Genomic DNA, 27937 nt, shown 5'->3' on the forward strand with positions numbered 1-27937 from the left:
GACGTGCTGCCAAGCAGTTATCAAGGGCAGCTCTCAAGATGGAGCAGTAGCCTTGCTGATCGGTCAGTTAGTATGATTCGTGCGAAAACATAGCAGCGATTAAAGAAATCCTAGTGCAAACAAAACATACGTAGAAAGAACAAGACAAGCGCATGTTGGGAACGTCCATCTCGTCGTTTTTTTTCCTGCTATGTTTTTCTTTCACGATTAACTCACTGGCGGCGCAATAATTAAATTCTCTTGGCGTGGGGCTGACCAGGCTGTTAAGAATTATGACGTTAAATCTATCCCTCACGCGAATCTTCATATTTTGAAACTATCCTTGAAATTGCCGCATATTTCAATTAGGAACAACATACCGAACTATTCAGTTTTTATAACAGTAATACTGTGGACTTTAATTTAAAATTGGGCAGTGGATTTTCAGCTCGGAAGATGGAGAATATTTTTCTGAGGGAGGTATCTTTAATGAAGAAGACTGCGCCCAGTAGTCCAGTGGCCTGTTATTGATACCAGCTGGTAGAGCACGCATTTCTCTTTTTACTGGCACCCGTTTGATGCGATTGGCGCACCAAAACTGCGCCGAAGTATTTTTTTCCCGCGCACACCTTCTACCCTTCTACACTTCTACCCTTCATACCTGCATTTGGTTTCTCTGAACTCTTCGATTCCGTAGCCTCGATTCCTTATAGCACTGTTCAGAGCTTTTTCTTTGCTTAATAAACTCACCTCTGGGCTAAACTCATCTGGCAAATCTCTACTTTGGATTTCTACGTTAGTTGCAATGTGCTTCATTTTAACCTTGCGTTTGCCTTTGTAGGATATCGCGACTAACGCCAACCTATGTGCTTCCTAGGTGGTGCGGAACCCATTATACTATTAATAATTTATGCTCCTGAAAAATGTTAAGACAAAGTGCCACACAAATCTCCCTTCATAATAAACAGGTAAAAAAGCGTTTCCACTAAGTTCCCTGGATGGCACCACATAACTCTGCGCACGGCATGCAGGTTTATGTGGTGGTGGTGGTAGTGGTTTTTTTTATTAAAATAATAGTAAAAAGGAAGGAAAAGATTTTTGCTAGCCCCGGCATCTGCCATCGATACTGAAGCACCTGAGCTGGGGCAGCGGAAATAAAGGATAGCAGGCAGAATGGAGAAATTAAATGAAAGAGGTGAGGGGACAGGAAGAGAGGATAGAGGGAGCAGGTTTATGTCCGAGCGCAGTTCTCAGTCGTCGACCATTTTGAAACATTCACGCTTAGCGTACCCAGTGTTATCAGTGAGACACAGGGATTTGTAGCCACGCTTTCTCATTCTTATTATCTTACTTGTCATAATCATTGTTTTCTCGCGGCCATTATTCAAATCCCAATGAAAATCACTCAGAAGCTACTGCGCGAGCTACACTTGGAGTGAACTACTCAGGCCCCTACTTAATAAACGTTTCGGGTAAAGGAAGGTCAATGCTCGCGCCAGTGCGCTCCTTCTTGTCCCGTCTTGGTTTCGCCCTGTTTAGCAGTTATGAACAAGCAAGTCGCCCAATAAGCATCAAATTAGCGACGCCGCATTTAATTCACAAACCATGGGCGGAGGCCGACGTCTTTATGAATGGGCTCCTGATCTTCAGACACATGATCAAATACCAAAAGCAGCTCATGTACCCTTAGGCGGACTACCGACGCAAACTTGAGTGTGCACTCATGTGGTCTCATGCGAAATTATTAGATGCTTTGTTTCTATTGTATAGGTGGATAAACTGATACTTTTCTTCACCGGACGATATCTTCGGCTACCCGAATTTGTATAGTGTCGTTGTCGCATCATTTTGGACCGCTAGGCAGCTACGAGACGGGGAACGGACGCACACACAACACGAAGCTAACTGAACCAAGCGCAACTTTTATATGGTTTATATTCTTTGATGACGCTTCACTGCGGTGATAATGGGTGGGGACAGAGCATGGCGGTATGTGGCGCCATCTAACGCAGCGTACAACAATCACGTAAGGATGTAGATCACTGTAAGAGGGACCTTCTGCAATGTTGAGGGCGTGTCCGTCGGAGCCGTTGTGTTTTGTATTTAAAGTTCCACCCATTCACCTGCTGCAAAAAAGGATTTCGCTCAGATACGGCTAAGTGGCGGGGATCACGTGGGCGGTAGTGTGCTTAATATCTCTCGTGGTGCAGGTAGACCTGTATCATCAGCCTATGTGCACTGTCTACGTTGCCTTCAAAGCCCGTAGGTTACCTTACCCTCGCATTACATGCCTATGCCCATTTCTTCTTGACTTTGACTGTGATGTCGGTAATTAGAGTTTGTTTGCCGACCCATCCTGCTCTCTTCCTGCGTCTTAACGACGCACTTAGCTATCATTTTTGTTTCCATAGGTTGCTGCGCAGTGCTTAATTTAAGTTGAACCCTCTTCGTTAGCCTCCACGTTGCTACCTTATAGTTTCGTACCGGCAAGATACAGCTGTTATACACTCTCCTCTTGAGAGATATTGGTAAAAAGCTGCGAGTGCTTGTCAAATGCAGTCCATACCATTCCTATTCTCCTTCTTATTTCACTTTGTTGGTAGGGAACTGCCGTCACTTCCTTTCGTATTTGTGCTTTCACGAGACTGTTGAGGTGTTTTTCATATAGGAAGCGGTGACCAGGTAGTATACCAGGGTGAAATTAAATTAAATTGGTTTTGGGGGAAAGGAAATGGCGCAGTATCTGTCTCACATCTCGGCGGACACCTGAACCGCGCCGTAAGGGAAGGGATAAAGGAGGGAGTGAAAGCAGAAAGGAAGGAAGAGGTGCCGTAGTGGAGGGCTATGGAATAATTTCGACCACCTGGGGATCTTTGACGTGTACTGACGTCGCACAGCACACGGGCGGTGAAATCCTGCTCTGGTGATGGCGTCCGTTACCGACTGTGGTCACTAGGATTAGGCCGCACTGTTAGCCTGGTTTATTCACTGCCATCGACACAAGGAGTTTTTTTTTTATCCAGTGTAGAATTGCATACCATCGGGATTCGAGCCGCGGACTCCTTGCGTGCAAGGTGGATGCTCTACCTTTACGCCATCGCTGCATCTAGATCTGCGCATGCATGTGTATAATCATTGAGCCGGTGGGTCGATGCCCGACACAGCTATCGCTCTCACTCCTTCCCCGTGAAGAAGTGCAGGACGACCGATAATGCTTCTTTTCATTAATCAATGCAACATTATTCCTCCTTGCTCTGCAGATTGCCAAGCCTCAGGTGGCTCGCAAGAAGTGCACTCCACTTTTTGAAGGAGTACTACTGAAAGCGACGCGAGACACTTCCGTGCCGTGGACAGGACCTCTTACGGGTCACCATGGCCGGCAGAATCAAAAGTTACCTCGGAGTTGCTGCTCCCTTCTTCCTGGCACCGCTGCTGTTCTTCGACAACCTGGTGAGATCTTAAACACTCGCATGTCCAAAAATTTCGGACAAAAATATTGAAAATTGAAAAATTGTAAGACACTTGTATGGAAATATTGAAGGTAATGGTCCATTCTTCTGAAATGTAGCAAAATGTTCCCTTTAAAATGTTTGCATCGATCGCATCGAACGCTTAAGACTCCCCCAGAAAACAAATGGGGAACGCTTTTGACGATAGCAAGCACATTAACAGAAAGAAATATCAAGACTGCCGTCGGGTCATCTGCGGATATATTGATTGTTATAGTGAAACGTTACAATATATGAAAAAATTGCGTTCATATAAGGCTTACGACTCAAAAATGATTTTGCCCAGAATTGTGCGGTATAGGCCTATGACACGCACATGAAATCACCAGTTCCAAAGAAAAAAGAAAAAAAAGGTGGTATACGGAGCGCATACCTGCTTTTTAGGAAGGCCTATTTAGGACTTTATTCATTATCATCATCGTCATCACTATCAGCCTTACTACTGCCACGGCAAGGTAAAGGCCCCCTTCATATCTCTTCACACCCATCCACACCCCCTTATCAGCAACCACCTATCCTGTGGCGTTGGGACATCAGAAGTTCACATCGAAACATTTCCGCTTTGTTCTGAAGTTGTCGGCTGTTCCACAGAATGGTCTCTCGTCCAGAGATGGCACGCATTGCATTTTGCATTGACAACAGTATCGACCGTCGTAAGCGGTTTGTCACAGGTAGGAAGCATGGTTTTTCGGCCACTGTAGTTAATTACCGTGCTACTACATGCGGCTTCATTAGCGACTCTTAAGCGGAAACCAAGAACTGCAATTGAACACGAGTGCACAAGAGGCGCTCCTGTTCTGCTTCCTTCGCTGCGTTCCATTTTAGTGTAGCCTTAGAACGAAACAACTTCTACTACATCGAATGAATTGGTCCATCATAGCGCTTCGTTTATTAGGTGACTGGGGGCTAGAAATTGAGACTTGTTTCAATGCGATCGCGTTAAAGGCCCCGCTGTCCAGAAAATCCGGTGTTGGAGTCGGCGTCGGAATCGTGAGCGAAAAATCACGAGTATGAATACGGCAGGTGGTATCCAGAGAGCAACCTCGCAGGCAGGTGGGTCACCTAGGTCATGCGACCTTGCGGTGTCAACGCAACCTGCCCACCATGGCACATGGTAGTTAAATTAATGATTGGTCGCTCGGGAAGAACAACTTGCCCGGGCCGCACTAGGCCTAGCGCTGTAAGCACCATGGCCATTGCAGGGCAGTGGCGCATCGCTTAAACGCTGCACCACTGCGCCAGAAAGGTATGAACAGATCTATCAGTGTACAGTAGAGAATGACCTCCTGCATATATGGGGATTAATTACGCTGTCGCGTCACACCCTTAATGCGGAGCTTATGTGTCCCCTCCAATTTTTTATTGCTCAGCGGTGAACCGGTCTACTCTACCGAATGAAGCAGAAAGATGGCTGGGCTGTTTATGTGTATATAATTTAATGTTGAAGCTGCTTTTGCAAAGCAATGGTTTCTGCTGTGTATTGCACAAGGAAAACTTTCCCTTGTGGCAGTAGAAATTATTACCTGCTAGGCCAGCAAGTGGCCGACTCCCAGTGCCCGTTATACGTATTTGGCAAATCCGATAAATTATCGTCACTCAAAGCCACAGCTGCCATGATACCGGGTTTGACTCCTCAACACCCGTTTTAGCATTGTTATCACGGTCCTCCGGACGAGAGAAGTGACAGAAGCTGTTGCACCACATCTTCCACCCCCCTGGGAACCACGTGATCTCTCTGAGGCACGCATTATACATTAGGGAGATTTAGAAAGTGGGAACCGTCTCGATTAGGGAGATAGGGAATAGTGGGGTGACAGCGCGCATGCTCAGGACACCAATCAGAGGGGCGTTATTGTTCTGCACATGCGCACCGACACCCCGCTTATTCCCTGAACCCCTAATCGATACGTACCTTCTACCCGGATAAAGCACTGCAAATGGCAGTTATACGTTCTGTACGCTCCAAGTGTGCTCTGTTTACCACGAACCATTAGTACCTGAAAACACCAGCCGTTTCTGTCTTAGAGACTAATTACAAAGGAACGCCAGCCATAGTTAATTCCTGTACGAACTAATCGCTTGTCATAAAAACAAATGGCTGGCGGTTTAGCCTTGCTAAGCACGGAATATTGTGTAAAAATACAGTTTTTCCAGATGGGCACAACTGCCACATACCTGAAAGCGCGATTTAGTTGTACACTGACCTAGGCATCCAGTTATGCGCGTCTTCCACTTTTTCATGGCCAGTGCCAGTTTACCCAATGTACGCCGTCGGTCTATGCTCCAGTGCTGCGTTCCTGCAGCACTGTTGTCGACGCCAGCGCGTATTGCTCTATAGCCGTGTTTCTGCCACATCGTTGTCCACGCCAACGCATGCAGCGCACATCTCGCTGTCACTACCGCCACATAGCTCAAAGCGTGAATATTAGTTTGATAGTAGCATTAGACGACCTGCAGGGCACAGCGCGAGAGTATGCTGCAGTTTAACACGAGGCGTATTCGGCTGCGGCGATGGCCTATGGTGCTTTCGCGCAGTTGCCAGCGAAGCTGATCTGACCGCGCCGCCGCGGCTTCCGATCCCAGTCGCGGATATTTAGATAATGCGTTGCTTAGTTTCGTTTACTGGAGTGAAAAATTGGGCATGTAAACAAATACTCAGAAGACTGTGCTCTTGCGGATAATAAGGAAGAAAAATTCCGTTTTCCTTCAACTATTGCATTAATGGCGTTTCAGTTAAAGAAGCGTCAAGGTATAAGTATATTGGTATTGTAATAAGCTCGAACTAACATGGAATGACCATATAGACCACATTAAACCCTCAGCTCTACGTAAACTCGGTTTTCTTCGCCATAAACTTAGGGGCGTACCTAGCAGCTGCAAGCTATTAGCCTGCAATACGCTTATAAAACCAAAACTCGAATATGCTGCCATCGTTTGGGACCCTCATGGAAAAAAAAGACATAAGAGAATTATAAAAAAATACAGAGACGCGCGGTACGTTTTATATCTAATAGGTACAATAGAACTGATTCCCCATCTTCGTTAATGGCAGCAAATGATATTAAACCACTCCACGTCAGACACAAGATAGCCCGCCTATTCTTCCTTCACCCACTAATTCATGGAAAACTAGGCATTTCTAGTTCTAGAAACGCGCAGAACTCGTCGTAATCATAATCACACTTTAGCACCACACTTCGCGCATACTAGCGCTTTTAAATTTTCTTTTTTTTTTCGCGAACGATTGACGAATGGAACGCCCTGCCTCTAGGAGTGATACCGGCTGTTGATTTTGACAAGGCACTCTGTGAGCTGTTCTAGATATACGTACTGCATTAAACAATTTAATTGTTCTGTGTTTTGCGATGTAGCTGTTCTTGTATTGAGTGAATGTATTCTTCTGCCCTCCCTGCCTGGACTCAAATGAGGGTCAGCAGTATTGTGGGAATAAATAAAGAAAATAAATAAATTTATAGTATCTTTTTTTTTCATTTATGGATATTACTTGGCACAAACGCTGCAAGTGTACAAACACCGCATGCATACAAGCATCGCAAGATCTTGCTCGGAGTTTACCCATGGGAATAGTGCTTTCGAAAAAAAAATGAATTAACCGGTAACACCTCTGTTTGGGCTAGTTGCTGCATGCTTGAATTAGAGACAAACCATGCACACCACAAGAAAAGAAAGAAGACAGTTTTTAGACTTAAAACTAACCTTTTTTGAAAGACACGTTTGCTGGGGTTATTACCCGCGTGCAGAAAAAAATCTTTTGCCTTGCAATTCTATGCACTCCAAGACTGTAAAAAGAGCATTAGCGTCGCATTGCCTGGAGTGTTCTCTCAAGAAATCGTGCCCGCATCAGTTGCAAGATAGCTTTCAAAATCAGATGAGCCGACTATCGGCGGCTGGGTTCCCCTGCTCTGTGTTGGTTGCTCTTTGCGAGACCCTCCTTCAAAAACTTAAGCACGGAACACGAAGAAATACCGTAGAGGATCGTCGCAGGACACGGAAGCCGCTACATGTGCCTTACGTACGCAAAACCTCGCACAACTTGAGGAAAGTGGCCAACAGGTATGGCGCGAGTGTCGTCTTTTCGGCTCCTAACAAGCTGGAAAAGTTGTGCCCCCGAATCTGCAATTCAAGGAAGCGGGGTTGCCAGATGAAGCACGATACCCCGTTTACCAAGTGTTCCGAATGAGTGATCTACGCTATCCCCTTAACGTGTGGGAAGTTTTATGTCGGCCAGACTGGCCACTGGATGAACGAGCGTTTGGGGGACCATGCCCGAAATTTATCAGATTTGAAGGATAAGTACGCACATTTGGTTGCGCACGTAATGAGCTGCGACGGTTGCGGGGCGCGGTTAAATGAGACGAAGATTCTTGGCAAGAGCACAGATAAAACTGCACGTGTTAGTCTGGAGGCTTTTTACATAAAGAAATTTGGCTGTAGGTGTGTCAGCACTCCATCTTTATCTTTTTTTGCTTCCGAGTTCAAAATTTTAAATTCAGCTATCAAGTAACTGTTCTTTTTCTTTTGTGATTTTTGGCCGCCTTCTCATTCCTGCGTTCCCAGAATGTTGCCTTTGTTCACCTTCTTCTCCATGTCACCCTTTTTTCCCCTTGAAACTTCGCCTTATGTAAGGTGCTTCCTGGCTTTAAAAAATTCAGTTGTGAGTTAACGCTTGTGTCTAGTCTTCGTTCTTTTAATGTGGTGTGCATGGTTCGGCGCTAGTTTTTCTCTACATGAATCGACCGCTGGTAGGCTAAAACGGTGTCATGTCGATCGCTTCCCGAATGCCTATATTGTACACTAACGTGACATGAGGCTAGACTTCGTCCCACGTGAATTGAATTTATTTCTCCAGAACAACTGGAAGGATTTCCAGGCAAAAAGCTGCTTTAGCAACTTGACTGGGCCCGGAAAACCTTTACATAGCAGTGGCTTCGACATACCAGCTGATGGAAATGAACATAAAGATACAACAAAGGAGAACAAATATACACACTATCAAATACAAACAATGAATACACTTTTACATGCAATTGTATGGTTAAAACTGCAACTTCTAGGCTCATCTAGTGCAAAAATAATACGTAATTAAGAAATACACATGTAATAGAATCTCAAAGATGCACTTAATGTTCACTTATAAACACTTTGAACCCATATTCACACATGAAAAGCAGAATACACACATCAAATTGTATGAAATACATGCTGCACGTCCATGCTACACGTCCACGTAGGTACATCGACAGCGTGTCCGTAAGTACTTAAGGCGTGTCGTCAATCTGTCTGCCTTAGGGGTGATGGGCCGCACGCGCGCACGGCTGCCTTAAGCAAATTGCAAGGGCGTATAATAATAAAAAAAATGGCAGTGGCTTAGCTCGGCTATGCCAGGATATACGTAGCGAAAGCTAAGGCATAGGTTGGTTAGCCTTGGTTAATCTTGATTGCAAGTCCAGGTTAGTTTGGTTGTCTGGCTAGATGTTGTCACGTAGTTCGTCACGCGGTTAGTCACGTGACCAGTCACGTGTTGCGGTGCGAGCACGGTGGGAATGAGAGCACGGCGAAACTGCGAGCTCGTGGCCAATGTGGCTTTCGCTACAAAATGTTTTGCATTCAACCCTCAACCCCGCCGCGGTGGCTCAGTGGTTCCTCTCTTCTTTCACTCCCTCCTTTATCCCTTCCCTTACGGCGCGGTTCAGGTGTCCAGCGATATATGAGACAGATACTGCGCCATTTCCTTTCCACCAAAAACCAATTAATATTATTATTATTATTATTATTATTATTATTAACCCTCAAGAAGCCTTAGTCAGTTCTATCTTGGACTGTAAAGTGTTTGCGTTCCTTAATGGGCCCATATAGTTTCTAGACTGACAGTTTCAATGGCGAGTGAGTGATGCCAGTAGTTTGAGGTTTCGACATGCTACTTCAGCGACACCAGCTCTCACGCTATTTGCGCAGTAGGTCCCTCATGCTGCTGTCTGTTGTTAAGGTGCAAATTTTCGCCTTAGCACAAGGTCAATATTAATTTCTGTAACTGCATCTTTTGTAAAACAGCGCGAACAACGTCGGACAAGAACAAGAAGGACACGGGACGAGCGCTGACTCTCAACTAAAGTTTTATTAGAAACACCTGGGGCTTATAAAGGACAAAAAACGCAAAGTGCATCACATGATACACTAAAATCGATAAATTATGAGGCAGAGATGTACGCGACGCCCAAAGGCCACCAAGAAACGCTATCTCTTTGTCATTGAGAGTGACTGACGGTTTGCTGACACACTTTGGCTCTTGACTGAATGGAAGACTTCCATTACTTCTCGCGTGGTCTGATCACAGTGCGTGTAAAGCACCTTTGTGCTACACCACATGGCTGTGCATTTCTTCTTCTTTTTCATTACTTCACATTTCTTAGAGTGGCTTACCAAGTAACAAAGTTTCTTGTTATTGTCCATATTTCTGCGCTCCTGCAACCTGTTATTTAAGCAACGTGCCGTCTGCCCGATGCACCGGGCTCCGAATAATAGCAATAATTGATTTTTGGGGAAAGGAAATGGCGCAGTATCTGTCTCATATATCGTTGTACACCTGAACAGCGCCGTAATGGAAGGGATAAAGGAGGGAGTGAAAGAACAAAGGAAGAGAGAGGTGCCGTAGTGGTGGGCTCCGGAATAATTTCGATAATCTGGGGATCTTTACCGTGCACTGACATCGCACAGCACACGGGCGCCTTGGCGTTTCGCCTCCATCCGAAGCAGAGTGGAATTTGGTACACAACCCCTTTGCGACAAGCGACGAACTTGTCTCTGTGCGCGGTGCCACAACCTTTCCTTTTTTCAGACGGTTCCCTCTCCCTTTGGATCGCCGAACATAACTGCTTTAGTTTGATAGGAGCTGATATAGCTACACTTACTTCATACCATCTTGCCGCATTTTTCAGCCCATGTGTGATGTGATGTAGGTAACAAAGAACAGACACATTTTCTTTTTTTCTTTTTTGTTGTAACGAGTTTGCTGAGTGTCCTGCTGTTTTACCCACCTGAGCAAACGAGAGCAGGCCTCTCTTACTCTAAAGCTCTGGTACCCCGCAAGCCTAATCCTGGAGAGTTGGAACTGGAAACTGTCGCTGAGAGCATGGTGACAGGATTTTGTCATAGAATTCCATAGGTTGAGAGTCATAGGAACTACATAGGTTGAGAGTCAGCGCTCGTCCCCTGTCCTTCTTTTTCTTGTTCGTCGTTGTTCGCGCTGTTTTACTGAAGATGCACCTATACCAACTTGCCCAACTGAATGTTCTGCTTAGCCGTAGTTCTGTAGCTGAAAGAGCCTTGAGAGGTGTCTTTGTTGCACGAAGCGGAATAGACGTGGACAGTGTGTCGCTTTGTGTGCAGGTGCTGTTGTACACCGTGCTCCTGGTGGCGCTGTTCACGGTTCTCGAGACGCTCCCGCTAGCCGTGGTGTCCATGTGCCCGTGGGTAGGTGCCGCCTTGATCGGTGTGTCCCAGGCAGACTACGCAGACCTTTTCACCAGCGGCTCTACGGTGAGTAGCACGTAGCCACAACTTTCCAGGCCTTGACTTTGTCACTTCAAACGGAAGTAATGTGCGTTTGGGATTGTCTTCAGGACTTTAGGAGACGGTATGTATGTGTGTGTGTACAGGAAGGAAGAAATGGGTGTGCATATGCACGTCGCATATAGCAGAGTAATCATCATGGCTAATGGATTACAAGAATATTGAAAATTGCCTAAATATATTGTGGGTGGGTGTCGTGAAGCAGCGGCTGGAGCGCCATAAATAGTTCTCACAGCCGATAATCTACACGCAGCTCGACAGACGCTTATGTCTTTGCTTAACTAAGTACGCTACCTGACCAACCAGATGGAGATTTACACTGTCAGTCTTGCGTGAGACAAGGGTGTGATGTTTGGAATGCTCAATTTAATGTCTTAACTACACGTGGGCTATGAGAGTCGTCATGGTGGAGGACTCCGGACCAGTTTTGCGAACCTGGAGTTTCTTAACGTGCGCGGACATCGCACGTCACACGGGCATTTATCAACTTTTTCCGCGTTGTTACGTTTCGCCTACGACGCGCGGTATAGCCGGCGCGGATGCAACGGACGCCGGGGCTTCGTTCAAAGTGGCGGTCATTTTGGGCCCGTTCATCGCTGCCGCAACGCCTCCCGCCAAGCGCGTCCAGGCAGGTTTCAATGCCACGTGTCGTCGTGTGTGCGTGTGTGTGCATGTTGGTGCCCACGCTTGTCAAAGCGCGGCAGCCGGGGAGAGGAGCTCCCCAACTGGGAGGCGAGGAGGTCTGACCGGCGCCGGCCCGGCGGACGCGCACGTCACGTCTGAACATGAACGAGCGTCGCCGTATCGGGCGACTCATCCCAAGCCGTTCCTTCTTGCCCTCGACTCCGAGGGTATAAAAGGCAGCTGCCCCGGACGCCAAAGAGAGACTTCGATTTTCTTCCTTCGAGTAACGTGGTCGCCCTGACCGGCTGCTCTTTTGAGATGCCAGAATAAACAAGTTGTTCTGTTGCCAGTCGACTCATCCTTTGCCAGGACCTTCGGATGTTTCCAGTTGTGCCCCAGGCCGCCAGGCCAACGCTACCCTTGGGGCTTGCAACCCATTTGCAACAACTGGTTGCCAGCGGTGAGATCGCGACAACGGAGGCCAGCAGCGAAGATATGCGGTCAACTGTATGCTGAGCAGCTCAACGACCATCCGGGAGCAGTGCAACGAGCCCTGTGTGATGACTGGTTGCCTGCAGCGGAACGACTGCGCTGAATTCTTGGCTGCGAGGTTTGGTGAGTGCGGGACTTTCTTCTTCTGAGTTTTGCCAGGCTTTTGTTAGTGTCAGAAACAGAGCTGGTAATTGTGTTGTCGTTGCTGCCGGGTTAGTTTGCGGCAAGACAATAGTAGGCAGTAGAGAAAGCAGCATTCGGAGCAGCCATGGATTTGAAGTCGTTGCGCAAACCGAAATTGCTGGAGCTTGCAAGAGAGTTGGGTCTGGATGTCTCAGACAAACTCAGAAAACCAGAACTGCTAAGGGCTATTCTTGAGTTGGAGGCTGAGGATGACGAGCTGTCGGAATGCCTTGAGACCATTGAGGAGAGGGAGCAAAAAGAGGAGCGCGAACGTAAAGAGCAAAAAGAGAAAGACGAGCGCGAACGTAAAGAGCAAAAAGAGAAAGACGAGCGCGAACATAAAGAACAAAAAGATAAAGAGGAAGAAGAGCGCGACCGTCAACACGCTTTGGAAATGAAGCGTCTCGAGGTAGAGATGGAACGCGCTCGTAATGGAAGTCAGGCACACGGTGCAGGAGAACGAGTATCGTTCAAAATGACTGACCTGATGCGGCCGTTTAAGCTTGGAGAGGACATTGGTTTGTTCCTGGTTAACTTTGAGCGAACGTGCGAGAAGCAGGGGTTCTCTCGGGAAACGAGGCCACAGCGCTTGCTCACTTTGTTACCCGGCGAGGCGGCCGACGTAGTCGCTCGCTTGAAGAGAGAGGAGGCAGAGGATTTCGACCAAGTGAAATCGAGTCTGCTAAAAAAGTACAGGCTGTCAGCGGAGGCGTTCCGTCGGAAGTTTCGGGAAAATGAAAAAGGCAGAAGTGAGTCATATACAGAGTTTGCCTACAGGCTTATGTCAAACATGCAGGGGTGGCTCAAAGAAGAGAAAGCGTTTGGTGACCACGAGAAAATTCTGCAGTGTTTCGGGCTGGAACAGTTTTACAGTCGGTTACCTGAGAACGTGCGGTACTGGGTCTTGGATAGGCCAGACGTTAGTACAGTGGCTAAAGCCGCCGAGCTAGCCGAGGAGTTTGTGACGCGTCGGGCTCGCGGAGCTAAGGACGGTCAAAAGGGTGAATTTGGCTCCAAGTCTGAGAGGCCGAAGTTCACACCCATGAGAGCAAGGGGGGACACACGTAGTGCGGATGCGAGTGAAAGCAGTCCGACCGAACGTAAGGAGACGGCGGCAGCAGAAGCCGAACGCAGAAAGCGGTTCGAGACGAGGCAAGCGCGCGTGTGTTATACGTGCCAGAAGCCGGGTCACTTTTCGGCGCAGTGTCCAGAAACAAAAACAAAAGTCGTGTTTTTGTCATTATGTAGCACTGACGAGAACATGAAGCTTCTCGAGCCTTACATGCGAGACTACCTCGTGAACGGGAAAGAGTGCCGAGTGCTTCGTGATTCCGCAGCTACAATGGATGTAGTTCACCCCTCTTACGTAGAACCCGATATGTTCACGGGCGAGTGCGCATGGATCAAGCAAGCCATGGAAGCTCATAGCGTGTGTCTGCCCGTAGCAAAAGTGTTTATTGAAGGACCTTTCGGAGCAATTGAGACGGAGGCCGCAGTGTCATCTATGCTGTCCCCCCAGTACTCGTACCTATTTTCGAACAGGTCCGATCACCTCCTGCGCGAGAAGGGGCTATTGTTCGGTGAGGCTAGCGTTCAGGCCTTAACCAGATCGAGAGTTCGGGAGCTCGCTGCAAAGGCGGTAGTTGCGGGGCCGACGTTGTCGAACAATGAGAAAGGGTCGGAGGCGCAGCAAGCTGATATTCAGAGCACGTCCGAACTGAATAAAATTGATCCTGTAGCGTTGAAGGCACCAGGTACTGGAGAGGAAATGCCCGACACGGGAAAGTTAGAAGAGCTATCTGCAGATTTGCTCATCGCGCCTACGTCCGATGGACTTAATAGGTTGCTAAAAGTCAGCCGGTCGGCTTTGATAGCCGAGCAAAAAAAGGATGGCAGCCTAGAAAACATGCGCTGCAATGTCAAGGAAGGTATGGCCAAGAAAAATGCTCGTTTTGTGGAAAGAGGTGGGGTCCTGTACCGGAAGTATCTAGACCGCAGAGGAGTGGAGTTCGATCAGCTGATCGTGCCTCAGTGTTACCGTCAGGATCTGTTGCGCTTGTCGCATGGCGGTTCGTGGTCCGGACACCTAGGAGTTAAAAAGACCAAGGACCGTCTCTTGCAAGAGTACTATTGGCCAGGGTGTTTTCGTGACGCAGAACACTTTGTGAGGACATGTGACACCTGACAGCGGGTTGGCAAACCAGGGGACAAATCGAGGGCGCCGTTGAAGTTGGTACCTATCATTACGGAGCCTTTTAGACGGCTCGTTATTGATACAGTGGGACCTCTGCCGGTAACAGCCACGGGGTACAGACACATTTTGACTGTGATCTGCCCAGCGACAAAGTTCCCTGAAGCAGTGCCGCTTAATGAACTCAGCTCAGTTGAGATAGTCAATGCACTACTGTCCATATTTGCGCGAGTTGGTTTTCCTGCGGAAATCCAGTCAGATCAGGGCACAGTGTTTACTAGCGCTTTGACGACAGCCTTTCTCGAGAGGTGTGGGGTAAAGCTGTTACACAGCTCAGTGTACCACCCACAGTCGAATTCCGTTGAGAAGCTCCACTCCGTCATGAAGCGCGTGTTGAGAGCATTGTGTATTGAGCAACAAAGTGATTGGGAGCTTTGTCTGCCTTGGGTGATGTTTGCATTAAGGACCGCGCCGCATGCGGCTACGGGGTTTTCACCAGCTGAGCTGATGTACGGTCGCTCGCTGCGGTCTCCGCTTCGCATGCTTCGAGATTCGTGGGAAGGCAGGGGCGACGACCCAGTCGTGGTCGAGTACGTGCTTAGTCTCCTCGAACGCTTAAGAAGGGCACAGGAGTTGTCAGGTGAAGCAATGGCAAAGGCCCAGCAGAGGGCCAAGGTTTATTATGATCGGACAGCCAGGGCCCGTCGTTTTGAGGTGGGCGATAAGGTAATGATATTGCGCACATCGCTAAAAAACAAACTCGACGTGCAGTGGGAGGGCCCAGCACGGATTGTTCAAAAACTGTCGGATGTTAACTACGTGGTGAGTCTGCCAGGAAAACGGAAAGCACAGCAAGTTTACCACTGTAATCTGCTCAAACCCTATAGACAACGGGAAGCAGTGGTGTGTATGATGGTAAACGTTCCCGAAGAGCTTCCGATCGAGCTTCCGGGACTAGGCTCAGTGACGAACAGGGAAGACACTGATCAGGTCATTAGTGACTTAATCATTAAAGCACCGCTGTCGCCTGAGCAGAAAACCGAACTACACCAACTCTTACAAGAGTTTCAAGGTCAGTTCTCTGAGAGGCCTGGTAGGACTTCTGTCCTTACTCATGATATAGAACTTACCTCGCCAGAGCCAGTACGATCCAAGGCGTACCGGGTGTCACCCCGCCAGCGCGATATTATGGAGGCTGAGGTAAAGAAAATGCTACAGCTCGGTGTTATTGAGGCGGGTGAGAGTGATTATACCTCCCCTTTGATTTTAGTTGAGGTACCGGGCAAGGAACCTCGTCCTTGCGTCGACTACCGCAGGCTTAATTCCATCACTAAGGATCAAATTTATCCGATCCCTAACATCGAGGAGCGCCTTGAGAAAGTTAGTAGCGCTCAGTTTATTTCCACCCTAGATCTTGTCAGGGGTTATTGGCAGGTTCCACTTATAGAAGAGGCTAGTAGGTATGCGGCGTTCATTTCACCAATGGGAACATTCCGTCCTAAAGTTTTGAGTTTTGGTTTGAAGAACGCGCCATACTGCTTTTCAAGCCTCATGGACAAAGTGTTGCGGGGACAGGAAGAATTCGCTTTACCGTATTTAGACGACGTAGCGATATTTTCCGCATCCTGGTCTGAGCATATGGCACACTTGGGGGCAGTGCTAACCCGCCTGTGCGAAGCGGGCTTGACAGTCAAGGCTCCCAAGTGCCAATTAGCACAGGCCGAGGTTGTCTACCTCGGTCACGTGATTGGACAGGGTCGTCGCCGCCCCTCTGAAATAAAGGTGGCCGCTGTGCGAGACTTCCCGCAACCGCGCACGAAGACCGATATTCGGTCGTTCTTAGGTGTCGCCGGCTACTATCAGAGGTACATCCCCAGGTACTCCGATATCGCGGCTCCCCTGACGATGCTCTAAGAAAAACAGAGCCCCAAACAGTCGTCTGGGGCGAGACAAAGGAAAGAGCTTTTAGCGGCCTAGAGAGCGCCCTAACAAGCCAGCCTGTGCTACGATCGCCAGACTACTCAAAAGGGTTCGTTGTTCAGTGCGATGCTAGTGAGCGAGGCATGGGCGTTGTACTGCGCCAAAGGGACAATGGAGAAGTGGAACACCCCGTCCTGTATGCTAGTCGTAAGCTGACCTGTCGTGAGCAGGCGTACAGCGCCACCGAGAAAGAGTGTGCGTGTCTCGTGTGGGCCGTTCAGAAATTGTCATGCTACCTAGCCGGCTCGAGGTTTATCATTGAGACGGATCACTGCCCTCTCCAATGGCTGCAGACCATCTCTCCCAAAAATGGCCGCCTCCTGCGCTGGAGCCTCGCTTTGCAACAATATTCCTTTGAGGTGCGTTACAAAAAGGGGAGTCTCAACGGTAACGCCGATGGCTTAAGTCGAAGCCCCTAACGTAGGAATCCGCCTCAAAGTTGTTTGTTACTGATGTTTTCTTCCTGATGTAGGATTTTTAACATATTGCTTTTGTTTATTGTTTCAAAGTGATGATGTGCTTTCTTGTGCAATTTTCCAATTTGTGGACGCGTTCTGAGTGCTGCTTGACTACTGTAAAGAACTAGGCAGTAGTATAAAAGGGGAAAGAGCCTGGCAGAGCTTAGTGAGGGTTGTCTCGTGCTTGCTGACTGAGCGGTTGCGTTTCGGCGTAGTTCTAACGCTTGCTGGGAACGAGCACAAAAATGGCAACTCTCCCGAAGTCACTTTGAAGTGCCCTGTGTGAACCTGAACCTGAGAACGAGGCCTTCTCTGTGCGCTGCGCTCAAGCAACGTCGAGGGACGACCGGTTTCGTTTACGAGCATCATCGAGCGACATCCGTCCGGACAGCGGATGCAGTCCCCTGACCATCGGGATCTCCTTCTCCCGGCGGGGCGGTCTGTTACGTTTCGCCTACGACGCGCGGTATAGCCGGCGCGGATGCAACGGACGCCGGGGCTTCGTTCAAAGTGGCGGTCATTTTGCGCCCGTTCATCGCTGCCGCAACGCCTCCCGCCAAGCGCGTCCAGGCAGGTTTCAATGCCACGTGTCGTCGTGTGTGCGTGTGTGTGTGTGTGCATGTTGGTGCCCACGCTTGTCAAAGCGCGGCAGCCGGGGAGAGGAGCTCCCCAACTGGGAGGCGAGGAGGTCTGACCGGCGCCGGCCCGGCGGACGCGCACGTCACGTCTGAACATGAACGAGCGTCGCCGTATCGGGCGACTCATCCCAAGCCGTTCCTTCTTGCCCTCGACTCCGAGGGTATAAAAGGCAGCTGCCCCGGACGCCAAAGAGAGACTTCGATTTTCTTCCTTCGAGTAACGTGGTCGCCCTGACCGGCTGCTCTTTTGAGATGCCAGAATAAACAAGTTGTTCTGTTGCCAGTCGACTCATCCTTTGCCAGGACCTTCGGATGTTTCCAGTTGTGCCCCAGGCCGCCAGGCCAACGCTACCCTTGGGGCTTGCAACCCATTTGCAACAGCGTCTAAATATGGCCCCGCGACCTTGAGGTCATCAGGCGAACATCAGTACCGTTAGCCACTGTGGCGGGTAACGTGGCAGGAGGAGAATTAATGGGCGGACAAGAGAAAATTCATGAAGCCAGGTGCGGAAGTGTCCTGTAGGCGGCCGCAGGTGGTCTGTGAGAAGCAGCGACTAATTAGGCAGGGCATGCGGTAGATAGGCTGCGAACACAAGTCTCGTTTAATAAGGAGTGAATAAAGGCACAATAACCGCGTTGCCACGCATGCCCAGAAACGTGAGATAGACGGGGGTCATGGCACTGCGTCGTCTTTATGCCTTATTTTGTAGAGCAGGCCAAAAGGCTCGGAGATTTTTCGAGCTTAAAACCAAATCCATGGAGAGGCGGGGGGCAGTACAGAACATAATAATAATAATTGGTTTTTGGGGAAAGGAAATGGCGCAGTATCTGTCTCATATATCGTTGGACACCTGAACCGCGCCGTAAGGGAAGGGATAAAGGAGGGAGTGAAAGAAGAAAGGAAGAAAGAGGTGCCGTAGTGGAGGGCTCCGGAATAATTTCGACCACCTGGGGATCTCTAACGTGCACTGACATCGCACAACACACGGGCGCCTTAGCGTTTTTCCTCCATAAAAACGCAGCCGCCGCGGTCTGGTTCGAGCCCGGGAACTCCGGATCAGTAGCCCAGCGCCCTAACCACTGAGCCACCGCGGCGGGTTAGAGTACAGAGCAGTGAATGCCGTTTCTCAAACGCGCTGAGATGAGAGTTGGCCGCATGAACTCGGGATCATGTGAAGAACGTTGTATATTTACGTGCCTTTCCTTGATGCTTAGAGGAGACATGCAGAGTGGGGCTAATTTATAATTTTTGTGAAGACCTCCAAACAATGGTTCATTAATGGGCTTACGTTTTATTCTTTTCAAATTTCTCGCTGCTCAGTTGTTATTCAAGAGAGGAGAAATAACAACAGATAAAAAATGCGCTTTGCAGCGCGGCTATTATTTCCTCGTTTGCTGTTTTGCGGTTTTGATGACGGCGGTCACGCAACCTGATCACGAAACCATGACCAGATCAAGTGTCTACGGACTGACCACGGGACCCAAACAACTCTTTTGATTGGTTCTCAGATTCACGTCAGTCCTCAGTGACCTCTCCGAAGCCTCTGATTGATTCTCAGAGTTCGTGAAGCCATCATCAAGCAATCAGTGAAGACTTGAGGAAACAATAAAGTTAAGTGTCTGCGCCACCAAGGTCCCGTCGTGAAAGTCGCTCATGCAGAGGCGCAGCGCAGGCGCGGCCACGACTCCACCAGTCGAGTCGTCGAGGTTGAAGCTCAGCGCTGCAGGCTTCGCGAAGTTCGATAAAATGTCAGGACAACTAAAATAAATATCATAACAGCACATCTGTTTACACATCTCCGACTGTCGTAACCATGTTATTTGTTAATCTCTGTCTCTGCAGGAGATCGTGTCACTGGCGGGCTTCCTGGTCGTGTACGTCGCAGTCGAGTTGACGAGCCTGGGGACGCGGCTGTCGCTTCTGGTGCTGCGATCGCAAGGCTGGCGGGTCAGGTGGCTGTTCGCGTCAGTCATGCTGGTCACATTCGTGGCGTCGCTGGTCCTGCCGGCTGCCTTTGTTACCCTGCTGCTGGCCGCCTGCATCTGCAGACTTGCTGACAACATGCCGGCACGTGTATCTCGCGACACTGGCCACATCAAGTGCTCTAACTGGCTCTTATAGACTCTAACCAATCCTCTTTACGTTTTTAATGAAAAGGTTCTTCCCTTTTTTTTTTCAGAGCTTAAAAGAGAGTGATGTATTTTAAACAGCTGAAATTTAATAGAAAGTGCAACTTTGAAGCCGCAGCACATTAGAGAATGTCGCCTGTGCAGTGCTTCTGCATTGGTGATGATGTGCTACTACATAAAGCTCACTTATAGCTTATGTCACGGCGCGTCATCATATTTCGTTTGCTCCGCTCTAGCTCCTTTGGCTTTTTGTGGATCCTGGCAGAGTTCTTGCTTTGCTTGGTTTCATTAAGCGAGAACACTGGCTTCAAAGAACTCGTTAAAACAACCAGAGCAGTCATTTCTTTTCTTTGCCATTGGCATTGGCAAGTCGGGCAGCTTCGTGTCGGATATTGCTTCCTACAGATGTCAACCATATCCTGTTTACGACCTAACATGGATTTCTACAGTTTTTGGTGCCACCCAACGAACGTTTCGAGATCGTAAACACAGGAACGACAAATTTTCTTCAGTTCAAGGCTCCGATGGAAAATGGTTTGGAGGATTACTCATGCTTTCCTATTTCTGATCCCAACTAGCATTTAAAAAAAAGGTCTCTTTACGATAAGCTCGTGTGCCACTCCACTAGTCCGATTTCCAACGCGTATATTCTGCCGTGCACCGCAGGACGACGCAGCAGTGTTATCCCAGCAGCGAGCACGACTCAGTGCTGCCCCCGTGACCCAGACGTTGACGACAGAGGCGAGAATGCGCACCATTTGCTCTGACGAACGCCCTCCTCAGCGATTAGCCCGTTCGACGGCCGCGAAGGACCGTGCATCGCCAACACCCAGCCCAGAGGAGCCTTCGCTGCCCGGACCGGGCTTCCCGTGGGCGCTTGTGAGGATGGACGACGTCGTCAGGCAGATGGTGAATGCGCTGCGCTCGGCGTGCATGGAGTCTCCCCAGCTTCGCCTTCTGCGCGCCAGGAGACGATCCCAGGCGCCCGAATTGACAGACACGCAGACCCCTGCCAACTCGGGCATGCTCCACGCCACTACCACCACGGCAACTTCCAGGACGACTCCATACGAGGCGAGTGGCTTGTATGTCATATTGAAAGGTCTCGTAAGGGCAAAACAGGAAGGCTCATATGAGCTCCTACAGCTGCGAAGGCGGCACATAATTTATTTATTTATTTTACCCCCAGGGCAAAGCATTACAGAGCGGAGTGGGTAATACATATTAACACTGAAAATACAAACACCGCAGAGAACAATAAATTACCAAAATACAGATAAGTTAGAATGAGTGGTCAACACAATATATCATTCGATAGCAGCGGTAGCAGCAGACTGAAACAATACAGGGTCAGGAATTGTGGCAACTGAGGAAGGAAGGTGGTTCCAGTCATACGACGTGAGAGGAATAAAAGAATCCGAGAATGTTTTAGTTTTGCATGTAGAAATGACTACCTTGTGTATGGATGAACAAGGAACAATGAACCATAATGAATAATGAACCGCAATGAAGAATGAAATGACTACCTTGTGTATGGATGAACAAGGAACAATGAACCATAATGAATAATGAACCGCAATGAATAATGAAAAAGGAGCGGGACGGGAGTCCCAGTTCGATGGCCAGCGTTTCAACAGGCGGACTTATTGAAACCAGGGCCAGGAGGCTGATGCTTCTGTCCCATCCCTTGTTCAGTTTGTGCAGTTAAGGATTCAATCCTCCCTGCTTTCTCACGACCTTAAAGAAAAGGTAGCTGCATTTTTCGTTAGTCTTCTTGAGGTTTCTGTGGTATGTTATTTCTTCCGTGGAATCGTCAAGACATACTTACCGATGTCGACGCTACGAATAAGCAGCATTCATTATCATCATTTGGCTCAGAGCGAGTCCACCATTGGATGCACTTAAAATTTTTGTCTCAAAATTATGCTGCTACCCACAAGTTCTTTTGGGCAACCGGAAATTTTGGTGCGATAACCGAAGCCAGCTAAGGAGCACGCGTGTGCTTGCATGACGGAAGCCAACAGTCACCGAAACCAAGGAGTTTATAGGGGATGCATATTTTTTAATTTGTGGTTTTTCGGGGGTCGGATGTCTTGGGTTCGCATCCCACTGGCGGCATGTGGTTGTATTTCTGCTTTTATTAATCTCCTATTTAATAAAAACCACAAGTAAAAAAAAACATCCCCTGTGCTCCTTGGCTTCGGTGACTGTTGGCTTCCGTCATGTATGTCATAACGAGCACCTCTTTCTATTCCCTTGTGATTCACCTTGGTAACCCTTGTTTCCTTATCTTGAACTCCAGCTGTCCCGAGTCCAGACATCGCCCCTTGCGGGGTCCTCTGTGAGCCGCCGAGTGCCACGGTCTATGCCGGGGGTATTCAGAGACCAGGGATCTTTAGCTCGACCTCTGTTCGGCGTTTCTGTTCCGCGAGCGCCTGCGGTGGGCGCCGGCATTTCCCGGTGTGCGCTCAGGGTGACGCGTGATTCTCTGGTGAAGGAGCCGTTACGGACCAGCCCCAAGTCATCACTTGGTAATGCCACGCCTCTCACCAGCCGGAGTAGGGAAAGCATCGGAGAGACGAACGGAGGGTCGTGTTCGCCTTCCGCCCATCCGTCCCTTTGCTCGCCCGGCGGTCTATGTACGCCGCCCAACTCTGCAATACCTCGGACACCGGCTCAGACCTCGACCATGTCGTCCAAGTAAGGCCACACAGGCAGCGACGTTTAAAAAAAAACAGTGCTGCCCCGCGAGCAAGCGTGAAAGGCGAAGACCATGAGATTTAACCTTTAATTAAGGCGTTTCCCTGATCGTCGCCGAGGTTGACTGGAATAGTTTCTTGCAGGCCAATTTCATTTACATCATTATTTTCTCCCGAACCTTCTTTCTATTTTAGTGCGAAAGCACTGTTTCACGAGGTCTAACCGGCTTACCGAGTGTATGTGGAGTTTGACCTTGAAGCTAGGCAAAACCTAGCATATATAATCGGTCCACGCAGAAAGGAAATAAATATTGCCGCGACTGCGTTTCGAACCCGCGACGGCGCGAACAGATTAGCTTCGCTGGTCGCTGCACGAGGGTACTATGCTATCGCCGGAGCCGATCACGCCTCGTGATAAACTGCAACGCACTCTCGCACTGTGCATTTCACGTCTTCGTCTTCATCAACTTCCATCTGCGGCGCAAGCAGATCAGATCAGCTTAATTTCGATCAGAGCTTAACCTGAGTCAAATATCGCCACAAGACGTGCCGACGATTCAGCAAAGCAAAAACCTGAGCCAACTAGCCTAAGCACAAGCTTTCGCACGTCTACTAAATCGAGGAGACGTGAGAAAGCATGTGTTGGCTGGTTGGCTCATAGTTTTGCTTTGCTAGGTCGTCAGCTCTGCTGTACTCCAGGTTTCTGTTCCTGCTCAGCTGTTAATATAGAATTGGCTCGTTATACTTATTACTATTATTATTATTATACTTTTTCACCTGTTATATTTTATATGCGGGAAAAGACTGGTCGACTTGAAAGTTCACGATGAGCACTACACTACGACCACGGGAAAGAGGGAGAGAGAGATGACTACCGAGGCACACGTAACTGCAAGCTCCTGCATGCTGTTCTATTTATTCCGTCGGTATTACCTATCGCTGAGAACACAAATCCACAAGCAGCAATTACCAAATAGTCCAGCATCACGTCTTTTGAGTTCATTCCAGATGTGCAGAGAACAGTGCGGTACACACTTCACTCAGCTGCGATGCCAGTGATTTTTTCTCAGGGAATTAATAGTGAGGAGACAGAAGTTGAAGCAAAGAGAGAGGCCAGCCCAAATATTGTTTTAAGCTTGAAATAAACGAAGCATGGTGGGAACTGCAATGGATTTTAGCGGTATTTCTACGGACTTTAAATTTTTCATGCAAACGGCTGATGCTTGACATAGGAATCATTATCTATCAATAAAATTCGTAATATTGCACGCAAATTATCAAAGCCACTAATAAGAATGAAAACAACTATACATACTTGTTTACAACGGACTACGCCTTCGCGCGATACGGCTCTTTGGTGTCATTTTTTTTTTCGGAAATTTCCGTAGACGCTGAGATTTTACCTTGGAGGCCCTCAAAGCGTGGATCGTTGGAAATCACAGAACTTCGGCCACCGAACCGCACTGAACGTCTGTGCGCGCGTCGCCGGTGCCTTCGATGTTTGCGAGCGTGGGAACGTTTGCCGAGCTTTGAGAAAAGCCGCCTAAACATCCTCGCTTATTATATGCTTTTACCATAGCGGAGACGCAGTAGTGTAGACGTATGCCTGTACCTATTTACCGGACGCTTCCTGCGCAAGCTCAGTGGCCCGGCAGGCCCCACCCATGCCACTGCTCGTGCGGCGGAAGCGTCCGGTTACTGCGTCTCCCGTACGCTAAAAGCATCATTTATGGACAGTTTGGCGGCGCGGCTTGCGCCGTCCTGCAGGCCTGCGTCCAATGAAGCCGACCGGCCAAGCCGCGGACCAGTGCCGCCGAGTTTTTGGACGGCCACGAACTCTCCGGAAATGTCCTCCCGCGAGAAGGTGACCTTGGAAACGACGGTCTTCAGGATGGCCAACCGGTCACCGGTGCCGCCACCAAGGCACGGTGAGAGGACTGTGTCAACAGCACGAGACAGATTTGCAAACCCAAGTGCAGCCCTTGGTGATGAAGGCGCTCGGTTGTAGCGCTTGTTTTCTTGGGGGACTCAAAGCACATGCCATGATGGGGCTGAGGAGTACAATCTTACGCATTCACCAGCCTCCGTGGTCTTTGCGTCCACCTGCAAAGCCTGAGGGCACGGGATTGAATCCCGGCCTTGGATACCGCATTTCTCATGGCGGCTTAGCTGCAAAGTGTGCCTTGGGAAGTCAGTGCACTTTAAACAACCCCATGTGGACGTAGTTATTCTTGATGCATCCACTATGACATTTACAAGCTTGGGGGCCTTAAACCCTACATACTGTGCATTTCTAGGTTTCGCCGAAAGTGAATGTTGTCCGCCTTATCCACACGGCTCCCCTCAAAGGAGGAATAGTTGAGGTTGTGCAGTGCACGATCTTATTTCTGTCTGAATAAAATTCTTAGTCCAGAGCACAACACTGAGGCTGAGGGTTTTATCGAGGTACAAAATAGTCTGCCGTAGTAATCCGCCTTTTTCACGACGCGACTGCGCATGCGCCCATCTTCTGGCGGCGGTGTCGCGAAACATATTGGGAGGGTCGCTCGCTCCACTCGAGACCGGTCGTGGAAGTGTAAACAAACCGGCTTCCTACGCGGGGCGCGTTGCTGCAGCCGTCCGGCTTTCAGCGCGACGCATTTGGCGATACCTACGAAATGTGTTGCATACGGCAGCAATGCCCAATATGTAAAGGGAAGTAAACTCGGATTTTTTCGCTTTCCGAGCGCTTCCCGGGACAGCCTTCGACGCGAAGCGTGGATAAAAAGCAGTTCGCAGGCTCGACGTTCGTGCCGCCCTTGGGCACCGTCAAGCACGTCAAGACTGTGCGGGAATCACTTTGTGACAGGTACGGACTAGGTGCTGTGTTTAAATGCGTGTGCAGTCTATCACGAAGTGTTTTATTCATGGGCAGGAAGGCCTCGAATGTCACCGCGGCACCCAGACTTCGTTCCGACGCTTTTTGCTTTCTCAAGCAAGAAGGCCAAATGGGCAAGTGCTGTGAGCCGCTTTCAACGCGCGATGGAGCGGGCAACGAAAAAGAAGCTACGAGAGCATTCACGCATGGTGCTAAAATTTTGTTGTAATCTCCTATGGAAATTTCCTTGTTTATGCCACTACACCCTGGCCAATCCCCCGTTGTGGGTATGTGCCATGTATTAAGAGACAGAAGAAGAAGAAGGTGCGTTATGCGTGTGTTCGAATCATATCCATGATGAAGAGCTCTGCGTGGTATCGCCGGAATGGATTAATGTGCGCCTCTCGCGCTCGTCTTTTATGGATGCGCATGCTTGATGAACCTATGCAGCGGTGTGTTGTGGGAAAATACAATGAAATGCTAGCAGAGCTGCTTTGTTGCGAGTACGCTTGTGCTTTTATAGCTCGTGTAGCTATTCTGCAGCGCTTGAGCACAACGATTGCTTGTGAAAACTGTTGTCCCCAGTCGTTTTCTGTACTACGGCGTGCACGATGTAGTATCCACCTTTCATTAATGGCAGGCATATACAGCGGAAAACGCCAACCTCACTGATCGGGGGCATTTCATTGAACATTATGTTCCGAATGTAGCCTTCATCTCTGAAGCGGCGGCCCTTGCTAGCTGGTGTTCGCATCGCATGCCGGATGATCGGAGATACTGAAGAACTTGCTCTTCGGTGGGCACTACAGCCTGCCTCGGACTTCGCACCAAGCCATCAGTCAACACTAGAAATACTCCAGGTAACTGGTGCTGCCCAGGACACGCCATCGTTGACAGATTCCAACAAAACGTGCTCCGCAGCGGCACTCAGTCCGGCCGGGTTGGGCGCGCAGTACCCTACCAGTGAGCTTCCAGCGTTGTACGCGAGGTGGCAGCACAGGAAAATGAAAAAGGCGGATTGGCTCCCCTGAGTGCTCATGCGCCTTTGTCAGGTATTTTGACCATCTTCTGGGAAATCAGACTGTGCGAAACGCGCCTCCGAAATCGCGCCTTTGTTAAGTGAGCGACAAGTAAAGAACGTGGTATATCTTTTAACGGTAGAAGTGTGGGATAGTTGGTTTTTCATTCAGCACAAATGCCACGTACGCAGACGAATTGCATTACGAAGAAATGAAGACGCGTGTGTTCGACTTTTCTGCGCCATTTGCGCTCTTTTGAAAACATATCATCAACCGTTTTGTAGTACCTTCCTCCTGCAATTCTTAGGTCCTGTAAGGCGCGTGTGCATTCTGTATGCTTGACTACGCCCTTAATTTTGTTTAATGTCCCTTCACTTGACTGCGCAGATGCAAGTGTCAGCGAGTCAAGGATCTCCTCCATTGAAATGTAAGTGTATGGTCATATGCCTTGAGTAGAAGAAAGAAGAGCCTTGAAACGTGACACATAGTAATAGCATGCTGGTTGAACTTTTCAATCAAGGCTCAATCAAGGTTTATCTGGGCACGCCTCTGCTAGCGAATTGCACTGACTTCTATATGTGCTATAATGTGACCATAGGCACAGTGCAATTTCAACGTTTCCGACATTTTGACTTAAGAGCTAGGTACCCATTTTTGGTGAGATTATACATAGCGGAAGCAAATGTACGTTCTTTGCAATTTTCTTCGTGTTGTACAAAGCAAACACTTCTCTGAATGTCAAGAATATCGAACTCTTTGATGGGCATAGACCCTGTTCCAGACAGTTTCAAAAATTGTATCATCCGCCCGTAGCAACAATCATCAATTGATTTCTTAATTTGGTAGCATTAAAAGCTTTATCGAGAAAAAATTGTGGCGTTGGATTTAAATTCTTCTATTGGCTGGAGGAAACTGTCGCCATCGGACCGGAAGTGACGTCATTTCTGGTAAAGACAACAGCTTCTTATGCCATCGCATTGCCAGCACATTAGGTAACTAAGTGCCCCTGCCAGTTTTTTTACTTGCTTTTGAGAACTCGCCTCTTCCCTCTCCCCACCCCTCTGTACGCAGCGTGTACAAGCGGATCCAGAAGGTGCTGATGGTGGGCGTGGCCTACACCTCCATCATGGCTGGCGAGTGCAGCCTCAAGAGCCGCATCAGGCTCTCCATCGACGCCTATTATGCCGCGTACGTCCATGCGGAGTCAGGGGGTAGATATTAGTGTGAATCCGCAAACTGACCATTTTCTAATATACAGCGTCTAAAGCGAGATACGGGGGCTTGGGGTACACAAACACAGGATTCGCGACGTTTGTGTTATACCTGGCAGCCACCATCTTCAAATTACGTCGTAGTCCGCGATAACTACGGAATCGCCTCTAAGTGGTTTTGTGTGTTGTATGGATTTAATGCTTTTGTGTTTCTGATATGTGATGTTGAATGTTACGATATGTTTATGTCACCAAAGTTTTAGGCGCCTGTCTCCCTTCGTAGAGCTTTGATTCTTGACAGGAGTTTGTTTCGTTAGCATAATCTCCAACACGCGTTTTATTGTGGAAACTGGTTTTATTTGGGAAACTAAGTGGTA

The 27937-nt window shown here is 48.7% G+C and overlaps 1 protein-coding gene across 1 annotated transcript; it reads left to right on the forward strand.

Moving 5' to 3' along the window:
• The first annotated feature begins 3245 nt into the window (after positions 1-3245).
• On the forward strand, positions 3246-27571 carry LOC144119729 (uncharacterized). Its single transcript, XM_077652279.1, has 8 exons — positions 3246-3429; positions 10896-11045; positions 19488-19712; positions 20441-20848; positions 22077-22474; positions 24241-24401; positions 26737-26776; positions 27421-27571. Exons 1-8 carry the CDS (start codon positions 3352-3354, stop codon positions 27569-27571), a joined length of 1611 nt encoding a protein of 536 aa, XP_077508405.1. The 5' UTR covers positions 3246-3351.
• The last annotated feature ends 366 nt before the right edge of the window (positions 27572-27937 follow it).

This window comes from Amblyomma americanum, chromosome 2 (genome assembly GCF_052857255.1).
Source record: "Amblyomma americanum isolate KBUSLIRL-KWMA chromosome 2, ASM5285725v1, whole genome shotgun sequence".
In the NCBI taxonomy this organism is placed as follows: domain Eukaryota; kingdom Metazoa; phylum Arthropoda; class Arachnida; order Ixodida; family Ixodidae; genus Amblyomma; species Amblyomma americanum.